This window comes from Vidua macroura, chromosome 6, assembly GCF_024509145.1.
Source record: "Vidua macroura isolate BioBank_ID:100142 chromosome 6, ASM2450914v1, whole genome shotgun sequence".
NCBI lineage: Eukaryota > Metazoa > Chordata > Aves > Passeriformes > Viduidae > Vidua > Vidua macroura.
This window is the reverse complement of record NC_071576.1, coordinates 52,298,888-52,312,872: the sequence shown is the minus strand read 5'-3', so window position 1 is coordinate 52,312,872 and position 13,985 is coordinate 52,298,888. Positions and strand designations below refer to the sequence as shown.

The 13,985-nt window shown below is 41.6% G+C and overlaps 1 protein-coding gene across 6 annotated transcripts in view; it reads left to right on the top strand.

Annotated features, from left to right (window-relative positions):
- DENND2B (DENN domain containing 2B) overlaps window positions 1-13,985 on the top strand; it is a 151,886-nt gene that overhangs the window by 76,972 nt on the left and 60,929 nt on the right. For 4 of the 6 annotated variants that reach the window (XR_008437460.1, XM_053979512.1, XM_053979514.1 and 1 more), the window contains exon 1: window positions 2,975-4,162. The exons of the other annotated variants lie outside the window; for them this stretch is intronic. Coding sequence is in view for 3 of the 4 variants with exons in the window: in XM_053979512.1 (XP_053835487.1) it covers window positions 3,324-4,162 (839 nt within the window). In the remaining variant the exon portion in view is untranslated. Of the gene's footprint in view, window positions 1-2,974; window positions 4,163-13,985 lie in introns of those variants that run through there. 6 annotated transcript variants of the gene reach the window in all.

Below are 13,985 nucleotides of genomic sequence, written 5' to 3'. Positions count from 1 at the left end.
AGTTTCTATGAGTTCTTTACCATCAGGCAACTAAAGGAATTGAGGATTGCCTCACTTCAGAGCTTCAGGAGCGAATTACAAACTGTTGCTTCCTGCAACTTTAAAATAAAAACTCAATTTTTATGGGCTACCAGGAGCAAACTTCTGCCTCGCCAGATTTCCCACACACCGGTGCCTTCAAAGCCAACACGTGAGATTGCAGAGAAAGGCTTTGCTCCTGTTTTGTTAAACATTAACAGCAGTTTCCTCCCCTTAAGCACACAAAGGGACAGAGGTTTGACAGACCCTCTCAGTGTGTCATTTGCTGCTTGACAAGTGAAGCAGGCAGCCTTCAAGGAGCACAGAGGCTGTGGCAAAGCACGGACTGATAATTCCTACATCTCCATTCTGCATCTTTCCAGGAGGGAAGAGCTTTTGAGTAAGTCTGGGTGAAGTGATGGCAGTGGTGGGCAGTTGTGTGCTTGTCAGAGGCATGAGAGGAGGAGCAATACAGCAGAAGGGAAGAGCATGAAGTGCCACAGCACTGAATTCCTTAGCGCCCTTTCCCATAACCAATTTTGCAGGAGATGAACAGTCTACTCACAGACAGGAACTCAACACCAACCTTCTGCTTACGGAAAGTAGCTATAGCAGTAGCTTTAATTTCCAGAGTTTGCTGTTCTGGTGTAGAAGTGACTTTGTGGGACTAAAACTCTTTTTTACAGCCCTTCTGTTCCCTTCCTCCCTCTACCTCTCTTGTTCTCAGGCAGAACCTAATCTCTCCAAGGCTAAATGCTTGTTTCTTGTCTCTTTGATGAGATTCCTTTTTATCCCCTTTAATTCTTAAGGAGGATGCCTAACTTAGTTTTTAAGTTATGCAGCAGTGTTAATACCCATACTAAGCTGAACTTGGTTTTATTATATAGAAAGTGTTGGTTCATTAGAGAGAGACCATACTTGTTTATACTTAGGCTGAATATGCCTAACAATGACTGTGTACTTCTCTAACTGCCAAGATGCAAACACAGCATTAAATGAGGTGCTGCTGGCACAGTTTTGTGTGTTGTGTTGCTTTTGATGCCTGATTTTGGGTTTTTGTGGCATCTTCTTTTTTTAGTATACTTTCAGTGAAATGTACTTTCTTGGCTATGAGAAAACTTGCATTTTTTTTTCCATTGAATAAAGAGCATAAGTCACAGGCTTGTGCTTTTCAGGAAAAAAATCAGTATTATGGATCCAACTCTGTGAGGTTCTGAGGGATGTAATTTAGGGTCAGAATCTGGACTTCAATTTACTGCTTCAGATGTTCATTATCTGAGGCCCCATAGGTTGTTGGAAGGATTTTGTTGTTTGTGTTGTCATCTGTATGGAGCAAATATTTTCAGAGCTGATGAGCTTATAAATGTTGCTTGTTGGTTTTTCTTGCTGCTTTATACACAGATGTTGGTATTGCCTCACTTGCACCATAGCATTTTTATTTTCTTAATGCTTTGCCTGGTGCTACCTATGTAGCTTCCTGTAGGGACATGTTTGTCCTGGAAGTGAAAGGATGTGTGATAGGAGAAATATCTTCTTGCTTTTAGTTGCTCTAAGTTCATGTTTAGGTGCCCTAAATTAGGCAAAACTTTCAGTTTACTGTGCAGCATTTCTGTTGCAGGGCAGTGGCCACAAAATATTTTCATCCTTAGGGTTATACTACATACAAATTCTCATAAGAAATAAAAAGTGAAGTGAAATGTTATTATATATTGGCCAGCTCCTTATAGAACCTAGTGTAAAACTAAATCCACAGTTTTATAAGAAGCCAAGGTCTTGTGAGAATCAAAAGCTTATAAAGGATATATAAATCCCCCAGCTATTATTCTGATTCCAAATTTAGGCTTGAGATCCTACAGCTCTTGTAGGTGTGGTGCTGAAATCTGGTCTGGGAGGCTCATTTCAGCTGGATGAGTAATGGACACGTTTAAGTTACCCTTGATCGTGGTGAACAAAGTCATGGGGAGTGTCTTTCCCTGACCTAACTCTGCTCCTGTTGACAGTTATGGGTAGCAAAAGGCAGAGAGAAGCCAGTGTCTGAATCTTTTGGAAAGTTTCCTTTAGATCATGTTTCTGAATATCGGTGTGCACAGTGCTCCAGCACTGGCTGATTGTTCATTTGTTAATATGCAGTGAAACTGAATTAGGGCCCTATGTAGTCCTCTGTCAAGTTAAATTTAGCCTTGTCTGGACTCTTAGGTAAATATGTATGATAGCAACAAGCACTGCAAATCACAACTTGGGTTTTTTCTTTTGCCTTTTTTTCCCTACTTCTTTTTTCTTTTTTTTTTTTTTTTCCAAGTTTATGTGTATATGCCAACAGATTGGGGAATAAATAGATCAAAGAGCTTTTCAAAGCTCTCTTCAACTAAGCAAAAACCCCAACAATTTTTGTCTGGCCAATTTTTTCATATGATGCTCAGTTGTGGATATGCCCAACACATTTCCTCATTTTCCTGGCTTGTTTAGCTAAAAGTAGAGTGCAGCACACTGTAACCAGTCAGATGTAGTTACCTAATTTAATTTTCAGTGCAAATGTTATTTAAACTGAAACTTTGTTTTTCATAAGTGTGCATTAGCACCAGATAATGCCTTAAATCGTCCTGCTCTAACCTTTGCATCAGTTTGGATCTTTAGCAACTTCTTCTTAGCAACACTTGATTTGTGCTAACATAAGCCAGAAGAAAATCAAACACTGGTTAATAGATTTTTAAAGGAAGTGAATGAGAAGAAACTCCCTCATAAATTCAAGTCAAATATATAACTTCTTAATCTGTACAAAGCCATTGTATTGGTCAAGGCTGAGCCCATCAGTGATGATGGAAGCACCTCTAGGATTACGTATTTAAGAAGTGAAAAAAGTTACTGTGCAGGAGCTATTGCAGCCAAAGAGGAGAGGAGTGAGAAAATGTGCAAGGAACAGCCCTGCATGCACCAAGGTCAGTGCAGAAGGAGGGGGAGGAGGTGCTTCAGGCACCAGAGCTGAGATTCTCCTGCAGCCCGTGGTGCAGCCCATGGTGAGGCAGCTGTGCCCCTGCAGCCCATGGAGGACCACAGGGATGCAGAGATCCACCTGCAGCCTGTGGAGGAGCCCATGCCAGAGCAGGTGGATGCCTGAAGGAGGCTGTGACCCCATGGGAAGCCTGTGCTGGAGCAGGCTTCTGGCAGGACCTGTGGACCCGTGGATAGAGGAGCCCACTGTGGAGAAGGATTGCTGGCAGGACCTGTGATCTTGGGGTGGACCCACACTGGAACAGCCTGTTCCTGAAGGACTGCACCCTGTGGAAGGGACCCAGCCAGAGCAGTTAATGAAGAGCTACAGCCATGGGAAGGACCCATCTTGGAGAAGTTTTTGGAGAACTGTCTCCCGTGGGAGACACCACATTCCGGAGCGAAGGAAGACTGTAACTGTCTCCCATGGGAGAGACCCCGTGGCGGAGCAGGGGAGAAGTGTGACTGTCTCCAGTGGGAGCAACCCCATTCCAGAGCAGGGGAAAAATGCTCCTGTCTGCACTGGGAGCAACCCCATTCCAGAGCAGGGGAAAAATGCTCCTGTCTCCCATGGGAGCAACCCCATTTGGGAGCGGGGGAAATATGTTCCTGTCACCCGTCGGAGCAACCCCATTCGGGAGCAGGGGAAAAATGTGTCTGTCTCCAGTGGGAGAGATGCCATTCCGGAGCAAGGGAAGAGTGTAACTGTCTCTATTGGGACTGATCCCATGCCAGAGCAAGGGAAGATTGTCACTGTCTCCAGTGGGAGAGACCCCATTCCGGAGCAGGGGAAAAGTGTGACTGTCTCCAGTGGGAATGACCCCATTCCAGTGCAGGGGGAGAGTGTGAATGTGAATGTCTCCAGTGGGAGAGACCCCATTCTGGAACAAGGGAAGAGTGTAATAACTGTTTGCAGTGGGAGTGATCCCATTCCAGAACAGGGGAAGAGTGTGCCTGTCTCCAGTGGGATTGACTCCATTCCAGAGCAAGGGAAGAGTGTAACAACTGTCTCCAGTGAGAGTGACCCCATTCCAGAGCAGGGGAAGAGTGTGAAGAAGAGTCCTCTCCACAAGGAAGAAGGAGCAGCAGAGACACCGTGTGATGAACTGACCACAGCCCCCATTCCCCGTAGCTCTGAGCTGCTGCAGGAAAACAGGTAGAGAAAATCAGGTGTAAAGTTGAGCTCAGGAAGAAGGGGGATGGGTGGGGGAAAGGTGTTTTTAAGATTTGGGGCATATTTCTCATTATGATACTCAGATTTGATTGATAATTAATTATTTTTCCCCCAAATGGTGTGATGGTAATTGGTAAGGAATATCTTCCTGTTCTTATCTTAACCCATGAGACTTTTGTTATATTTTCTGTCCCCTGTCCAGCTCAGGAGGGGGAGTGACAGAGCAGCTCTGGTGGGCACCTGGCATCCAGCCACATTTATGCACACCAGCAAGTGTACCAAGGGTCATGTTTGTCATCATAGCAGGAATGTATTTTGCATTCCATAAGGTCAGAGTGACTGAAGAAAATGATGATAAGAGAGGCTTTGAAATCTTTCCTCCTTCAGATACAGGATGCAACCTCTGCAGATAAGGCATGTATACTCAATTAATATGTTGCCTTGTCTCTTCCTTGCTTTGGCACCTCCATGGGTCATCTTTTACTTATCAACTGCTCCCTTGCCTTTCTGCTTTTCCAGGTGCCAAAAAAAATTACTGCATCTGATTTCTTGCTTTCAGTTGTTTATATAAAACAGAGATATTGTGTATGTGTGAGAGATATTACTACTGCTCCTGTCCAGAGTCTATTATGAATGTTGGACTACTTCTTAGAAAATTAAAAAAAAGTGTAACTTTTGGTAGGAAAACTGTTTTGCCTATCCTCAAAGGTTGCAATTGATGCCAGTGAATGTGTGAGAGATAGACAAGTTTAGAGGTGCAATTGTATAACTAAGTGACTGGAAAGTTCACAGAGGATGGTAATAGCATTTATTATGTTGGAAAAATAGTCCAAGTTTGAGACACAGAGATCTTTGGTGATTGAAGCAGGAAATCCACTCTTCTAAGGGACAAAAGAGAGAGGGCAAAACATAAAATGAAGTTAAAGATGAAGAACAAGGGCACATTTCTCAGCTGTGTCATTCTTTGTACAAAAAATGTCCTTCAGGGAACAGATAAGCTTTCCTGCTATGAAGTATGCTGGTTTTATGCCAGTGCTTCAGCTTTTTGCTTATAGAAGAAGGTTACAGCAAGTTGAACTGAGGTGTAACAGTTGTCTTGCCAACAGAATGGCACCCAGCTGCTGGTCAGAGATGAGTCAGCCCCTCAGAGGACTGAGCACCCTTTGGGCAGAGTTTGAGATCAGAATTAGCTCTTCTTTTCCCCTGCCTCAGATGGTCCATATGACTTGTGACCTCCCTTCCCAGTGCATGAGCTCCAAGTGCTCTCCAAGTGAGACAGGCTGGGGCTGATAGGCTGTGTTTAGACAGGGGGATGTTGAGGTTCTTCTGCATTCACAGAGATAGTGCAGGAGATTCTATTCTGCTGGTATTTAAAATTTTATTTTGTTTTGTTTTACTTTGCTTTTTATTTCCTCTGCAGTTCAGTAACTCCAGAAGCAACACAGATATTCTCAGAGCTTTTGGATCCCTTTAGTATTATCTCATGTGACATATTGTATTTTGTCCAGATATCTCAGGCCTCAGACTTGATGGACTGTGATATTGGTAGTTGAAAGGATGACAGAAATTAAGAATCCTTTTTTCATAGCAGACAGATGGACAATGGCTTTCGGTTTTATAACCTGTTCTTCTGGGATGCTTTCTCGCTGTGTTAAATAATCTAATTTGCAAAGCTGGACAATAGAAACCTCTACAGAAAGATCTCACTGGACACTGGCAGCACATTGGGGACCACAGCTAAGCTGCTGGAACTGGAAGGAAAATGTGGATACTGGTAGGAAAGGCAAATAAAATATTTTATATTTATTCCGAAACAAACTCCTCTGAGTAGATGAGATTAAGAAAGTTTGTAGAAGATGTGAGTTCTGAATTCTTATTCTTTTTCTGTCCCTGTTGGATAGTTATACCTGAGTCTATTTGATGAGGTTTTGCATGACCTAGAAGTTGATTTATATGAAGCAGGGAAAGCAGATTTGTCTCTATTCTGGATTAGTGTGCAGCCAGGATTTAGGACTTTTTGACTTCCTGTTCAGTTCTTTTCTCTGTGGACATCGAGTATTTCAGTAAAGTATAGAGTGATGTTGTAAGCTTTTATGACTTATCAGGGCAGAAGAGGGATGAGCCTATTTCACAACAACCTTCCAACCCCCAATTTCAGATTTGGAGGTTGCCAAACCCAGAATGCCCTCAGATATCTTGAAAACTGAGCATATCAATTCATAAAAATAATTTTTAATGCTTCTCAAACTGCATTTGTGTGAGCACAGAAAACTTGGAAAACTGTCAGAATTAGTTCCATCGAATTTGTTGCTTTGATATTCCAGGACAGGTGAGCAAGCCTGTCAAAAAATTACCTGTGCTTTGAAAAAGCAAAGTTGAGAGCATCTACATGCACTGGGATTTTTAACAGTCAGCATGTTCAGGCATGCTGCTAAAGAACAAGTTTCAAGGACTGACAGTTCTTAAATAGACAAATGAAGGTTTGTGCTTTCTGCCTGGTTTAATTAAAAAATGCCATCCCTTGCTGTGTTGCCACTCCCTCTCCCGCAAAACTCCCAAGATCTTAAGAAATCAGGTGAGACTAAAACAAACTGAGCCAATTCCAGAACAATAACAATAGTGGAGCTGTAATAATGGAAATATCTATTGCATAAACTATTATTCAGAACATATTATGGGAAAAGACAAACTCAAAGGGAGGCTTCCCCTTTTCAACTTTGAATCATATTTTTTGAGGAGAAAGTTAGAGATGGTCCCATGAAACCAGTGCAGTGTACTTTGGTGGAAAAGAGAGAATGGCTTACTCTGGTACTTGTGTTCTTGCTTTTTGATTTTATCACAGTCACCTTCTGATGCCTGTGGTGGAAGGTACAGCCAGGCTTGTTCATACTCTTTGCCCTGGGTAGTTATTTGTGTCTGAAAAGAGGAGGTGAAAAAGGCTTAATGGGGGAATTGTTTAAAGACCATCCTGCCCTTGCCTTGTAACAGAACAGAAAACAGCCATCAATCTGGAGTGGCAGGGAATCTAACCCTCTGAGTCTAGATAATTTCACATTTTCCTGTTATTTTTCTCCCCCCTCACTTGGCAAAGACACCTAGTACATGTTGATTGATGGCATTTTATTTTACAGTTATTCCTCATGGTCAGATTAGTCTTGCTGTCTTGGCTTTATGGATCCAGGCTAATTCAAGTATTTAGGATCTGACTCATCAACTTTGATTTCTTTGCCCTTGTTTTGTACAGTGGTAGAGCATAGTTGCCACTTCATGGAATTTACTTTGGCAGAATGACTCCTGCATTTCCCTGATGTAAATCAGATCTTTTTGCTTCTGAGCCACAAAAACATAGTTGAGCTCCAGTCAGCTGTGATTGTGTGTCCTTCTCTTCATGAACCAACTGCAAAGGCCCAGAGCTCTGGGGTGGGGGGATGTTAAACACAGGAATTCACCACAGCACCCCTGCAAATCCACCCCACAATTGTCATCATTGACTCAGTACTTCTTGGGAGCAAAGACACCAGGGCTTTTAAAAACTGCACAGAGAGCTTGATTTTTTTTCTTTTTTCACAGTCCTATTGTTCTGTAACTAGTTCTGACATGCTTTCTGTTTTTATTTAAATGGAAAGTATCAAAACTCCTTGGGGAAAAAAATTCAGAAGTACAAATAGGAAAATAATTGGCATTTCTATTTCTGTTCTATCTTTAAAGATTTTGTGATTTGTTGTCCACTTTGATTTTACTGCTCATTCTCTCCAAATGCTGGGACTTTTCCATCCCAGCACAAGTTCATGAGAGTGAGCCTATTTCAAACAATCTTATAATGCAGACTCACTACTCAGTTTAGAAAGTACAAGTTTTTGTCTTGTTTTTGTCACAATCCCAAAGTCAACAATAACAGGGGGATGTTATCTGGAATGCAGATTTTCGGGGATTTTTAGCCAGACTCCTGATGGGAGCTCAAAGATTATAAAGGGTCTGGTGCAAGAGGGTTTGTTCTGCTACTACGTACCTCGCTTTCTCTTCCAAGACAGAGGCAAGATATGACAAGTTGCACCACTTGTTCCAGCACCAAATTGAATCAGCTCAAAAATCACCTTTCTGGTGTGTGCCTGGCACTTGAGTGTGAAAAGTTCACCTCCTTTATTTTCCATAAACTCTCATTTAGATTTAAGATAATTACATACAATCTGTAATTATTTACTTAAATTATGTAGATGCTGTGTGTGCTGTGAGAGTGCAGAATATATTATAATAGAAAGGTTTACTGCCAAATGAGAGTGGATTTAAATTCAGTAGTGAAGGAGGTCCCTTTGGTCTTAATGTTCCCATAATCCTTAGTTACAAGAAGTAACAATAACATAGGTTTTAAAGTCCTTTTCTGCTCCTGGAACAATTAATACACTGAAAGAGTCAATTTATGTTCTTTGATGAAGTATACAAGGCAACTGTCCTAGCCTAGATGATCATTTATATTTGAAAAGAAAAAGTCAGAACTCAAAGGATCATCAATATGTGAGATCCTCATGGGCCACCTCAACTAAGCAGCAAAGCTTAGATTCTTAGATTTCAGATCCTCTATTCTGGTGATGGTTGTACATTTTACCCTTATGCTAACCCAGTTAGACCAGCCCGATTCCCTGCATTTGTCCCCTGCTTACAGCAATGCCTGGCTGAATCTTTGCAGCAGTCATTGTCACTGCCTGTCTGTCCCCTCTGGTGAGAAAAGGAAAGGGCACATTGTCACAAGGAAATAATGCTGAATCCACGTTGCTCTGTGAAATGACTCGTTCTGTAACTCATCTCAAAGTGCAAACACACCACTGACTGCTGCTGTTTGACAGGTAAAGTGGACTTCTCACAGTCCTTTGGAGGAAAGCATAGAGGAAATTTATTACTAATTCTTGATTAGAGAGAGAAAGAGGGAATTTTTGGAGAAGTGTCCCTCATCATTGCTTCTATCAAAGTCCTTATGTTTTTTTGGTCTCCTTAAATTACTCTGCCTTTTTACACCTGAAGAGGCCTGGGAGATTGCTGTACTGATGTGGTGTGTTCACTTTCTGTTTGTGCAAAAGTATTGATTCCTACTGGGAGCTTTCCCAAGAAAGTCTGACAAAGGCAGAAGAGTTTTTATGCTCTGTTTGTTTGCTCTGTGATTCTTTTTTTTCTGGCAGCACTGCCTTTGGTGGGGTGTGAAACTATACTGGTTTCAAGGAGCTGTGGTTGCTAAATCTCTGCAAAAGTGCTTGTTCGGTCCAGGTCACAGAAGGAATGGGGCAAAAACACTGGTTCTAATTTGAGCTTCTGTTAGTCTCTACATGTTTTCTCTCCTCTGCCTGCTTTGTCAAATCAAGTGGAAGTTTGATATAAATGAATATCATAGTGAGCCATTATATCTGTTCTCAGCAGCAGTACACCAAAATGTGCATGGCATCCAACTAGCAGGTGAGCAGGGTGTGCTTCCCTCTCACTTTGCCTGGCTCTGGGAAGGATGGATTCCAGGATCTGCACTCAGAGTGGCTGGCAGTTGGTAGCTGAACATTCCTTAGCATTCTCTCTTACAAATTTCCAGAGAATTTCAAAGTTACATCCTTATTTACCTATCAGGGCAACTTTAGTGTATGTATTAAACATGAGTTTTGCTGCCCTTGCAAAGAGGAATTTCTGTTGCTTTTGTTTCAGATTTCCTTAAATATTGGCCGGAGCAACAAGCAGTCTGTAGGGCTGGCCAAATGTACTCATTCCCAAAGCCACAATCCTATGGTCACAGATGATTCTGATGTTACTGTTACCCTGTCCTGATGAAATGGCACAATGCCCTGAGAAGACCCAGGAATGAGGGGAAAAAACCCTAAATAAAATGCTAAGAAAGCAATATTTTTCCTAGCAAAAGTGGGGAGAAAATCCTGGTGAGTAAAGCTAGTGCTCAGATTCTTTGCACCTAACATCAGTGTCACTGGGAAATGATGGGGGCTCATCAACAGGAGCCTGGAAAACTCAGTACCTTTTTGTCATCATGTTCCTTGTTCTTTTTACGGTAAATAGTCTCCCATGCATGAGCATGTTGAAGTGGTAAATTCCCTGGATCAGAGAGACAAAATCTCTCCTACTGTTCTGTGCGTGTTGGTTTAAGAAGAGCAGATGGGATTTGTAAAACTGAAAAATTGCTGAGTGTCTTCTTCCAGCTTGCCTTTTGTCAGGACAGGGTGATCTGTGGGGTCACTCCTGACAATCCAGGAAAGCTAAAACAGTGCTGCAGAGTCTGAGCTGCTTAGCTCAGAGGTCAGAACAGAGCAGTGAGAGTTGGGAGTCCTGTAACTCTTTCAAGCCAAGTCACTTAAGCACCCTCCAGTCACTGTTAAAGTCTGAAATGCAACCTAAGATTTTTCTTAGTGTATATAAAGTGTGTATATTGGATAAAGTGTATACTGGATCTTGGATGCAAATGCCTCAATAAATGCACATTATGATTATCCACCCGTACTGTGATTTCCAAGACACAACCCCAGCTCTTGAGCTACCCTTCTGGTTGTCTCCCATTGTTAAAAGTTACTCATGAAGTTGTGGGAATTTTCTGCACCCATTTCTTTTTTCTGGAGTTGATGTTTGGCATTGGAAGCAGGAAGGAGCTGTGCTTCTGCTCAACTGGATCAAAAGGCCAAGCCCTCTAGTTTTAAATACTAATTTTGTATTGTTCACTTTCAGAGTGGTTTCCAGGAATTAAATTTTTCCTCTTCTACAAACAGACAAATGCTAGCACCCACATTTTGCAGGAAGAAGATTGGTGTCTTGTCCAAAACTGAAGACTTTTTGACTTTTGGGTCAGATAGAGGGTGAGAACTCAGGCACTTTGGCACCAAGAATGAGCCCTTCTCCATCCCCATAGATTTTTAGTACAAGTCAGCCTTGCTAAAAGGCAGGAACTAATTTTTTTTTGTCTTTTGCCTTGTGACAAGTAGATTGCAAATTATCTTAAAGCAAGTGTGTCTATTCTCTTCTTGGTGCAGCTGAGATGCAGCTCCACTGTTATCCACATGTGGTCACACGACCTGGTGAAAGGAGATGCCTTTACTAGAGAATACAATAGAATATATGAATATTTGAGAGCAGCCTTCAAAAATGACAGTTTTTGTACATTACAAGTTTTTTCTATGTTTGGGCAACAAAAAGAGAAACTGAAGAGAAAAGCCTGAATCAGAACATGAAGATCAGTTGTATCTACAGTTCAAAATCCTACAGAGCTTGACTGATATCATCAGTTTCCCCCTACTGTGGGTAACTGCTGATTTCTCAAGGAACAAATCACAACAGCAAAGCTGAGCATGGTCTAGAGAGCTGGAAAGCGCCTCTTGGATTCTGTCTGCTCTCCTTGGTGAGCAGCGATGAGTCCCAGCAGAAAGATCCTTCCAGGATCTGTCACCTGTTTAGAGGACAGCATGGGCTGCTTGGCAGCCTTTGAGACTGCAATGCACACCTGACTTACCAGGGGTTTCAGCACTGCACACCTAGGGCTGCGTGTTGGAAGAATGCCCTCAGGGAATCAGAGCAACTTACAACGGTGTCTTTTGTGAAATGCTGATATCCTCAAAGAAATAATCCTTGCCCAGAATGAAGGTAAAGAATAGAACTTGTTAAGAAAGCTAAACTTGGTTCCATGATCTCTATTTATGTTGTTTATAGATATTTGGAAAGTTTATGTAATGATATGCATTGTATGCTGCTGCACCGTATCATTCTGTGTGTAGAAAACTTCAATTAAAAGCATTTTCCTTTACAATCCTTTTGTGGAAAGTTGCAAGTTTCCTAATTATTCATCTCTGTCCAGTAATACTGGTTTTAAAGTCTGTGGAGCTGTTGTGCCTTCAAGAGAACATTCTTCTAGTGGAAGTAAGTTTCTTGGGGAAGAAGCCATTTTATTATCTACTAATCAGCTTTGGACATGTTTTTTTTTCTTTCATTCTGTTACTTACCAGCATCCTTTAGAGAATGCATGCTGAAACCTTTGGGCCAAAGCTCTGTTCCTCTTTGTTGTTAAATAAGTCCTATAGATTCTCTCTGAATTACTCAAATTTAGAGTGGAATGCAGTGTAAAACAGAATCTATTTCTTAACTGAGGTAACCCAAGTCTTTGAGGGAAAACTCCTGCAGAAGGCCTGTGGCTCTGCAGCCCTGGTCTAGCACAGTGGAAGTGATTGGGAGTTTTGTAACTGAATTTGGGGGTTTCAAGATGAAGCCTTAATTGCAGTTACCTTACTGGGAACCTGAGGTTTAAAAGAATGGCTCATATCTCTTAAGAGGAAATGTTTTGCAACTTCTTCAGGTTATGTAAACCATTATTTTCCCCTTTTCCTCTTTCCCTGATGAATCACCAAACCTTTTCCTGACAGTGGAAATAGCTGAAAAGATACTTCTTAGATGGTAAGGAGATGGACTATGCCTATGGTATTTTCTGTGCAGTGTGTCAAAGGCAGAGAGAGGTGTCTATGGCTGTCTGCTTGTCAGCACGTTCTTCACCTCTGCTGTCCCATTTTACTGGCCTTACCCCTGTCATTTTATATTTTATTCTTGCTAAGTAAGTATATTCTAGTGAGTGCACTGGTGATTGGCCAGCACTGAACCCACCACATATAACCAGTGCAGATCAGAGTCTAATAAGCAAGTTGTACATGCTAAAGCATTCCACAGGGCCTCTTCTGTCCCTGTTCTGTAGCTGAATCCTGGCAGTGGATTTAGCCAACATGCAGCTTCTGAGGTTGTAGTGAAGGTTGTAGTCTTTTGACATAAAATACTGGAAAATACATTCCACTGGATGATGCCTGTTTCCTTGAGAGAAATGTCAGTGCAGCTCTGGGATGGGTCTGCACAAGATGAAAGAATTAGGAGAACATGATTTCAAATCTAAGTTAAGGCAGTGTTACGAATAATATAAAATTTGGCTTTGTGCTATCAACCTGAAGAAACTGAGATGAGACAGGGTGAAATAATGAAGGATCAGGGTGCCCCACTAATGTGAGGAGGCTGATTTAGCTTTCATCTTCAGGCACTATAAGGTTATGTTGGCCAAGGTAATTTTAGGTAATCCACTACAAACTGAGCAGCAACAGCCAGCCAAAACCACTCATCATCTGTCACATGCTTTTGATCTTCTCAGATCTCTTAAGACACCTGTCTGTAGCTGTATAGAATGTCAGGAAATTCAACTTCTAGGATGCAAAGAGCATGCATCCTTTCTTGTCCTGCTTTAGGCAGTTGTTGTAGGAGTGTTTGCCATCATCTTTGACATGAGATCTCTTTTCCTACAGGCAAGTTTATCTTCGAAACAGTAAAGAAATAAAGGTCACCAAGCAGTGTAACTTCTGTAATAGACTTTCTTGTTCTCTGTGAAAAAAGAAATCAGTTCCCTTTGTGAGGATTATTGTATTTTTCTGACTTTTTTTTGGTGATATTTTTGAGCTTTGGTTGTGAAGTATCTGCTGTAGGAAACTGGGATGAAATCTGATAATCTGGTTTGGGGCTGCATTTGAAGGAAAAGAAAATATTTCCTGTGTTAAAGTAAATTTTTCAGAAATCACTCCAGTGCTCTGGATTTTTTTTTTTTTTATTAATACACAGAAATTGGCATTTCTGCTGTAGGTATTGGCTGGTTGTTGGGAAGAAAATAATATAGCACCAGAAATCTTCTGAATCTCTTCTCCCTTTGCTATAGTGCAGACATTTGCTCCCCTGATTTCTTTTGGACAAGCAGTTCTTTCATTTGGATCTTGCCTATGTACGGGACAGTTGATAAAAACCAGCTTGTTTTCCACAG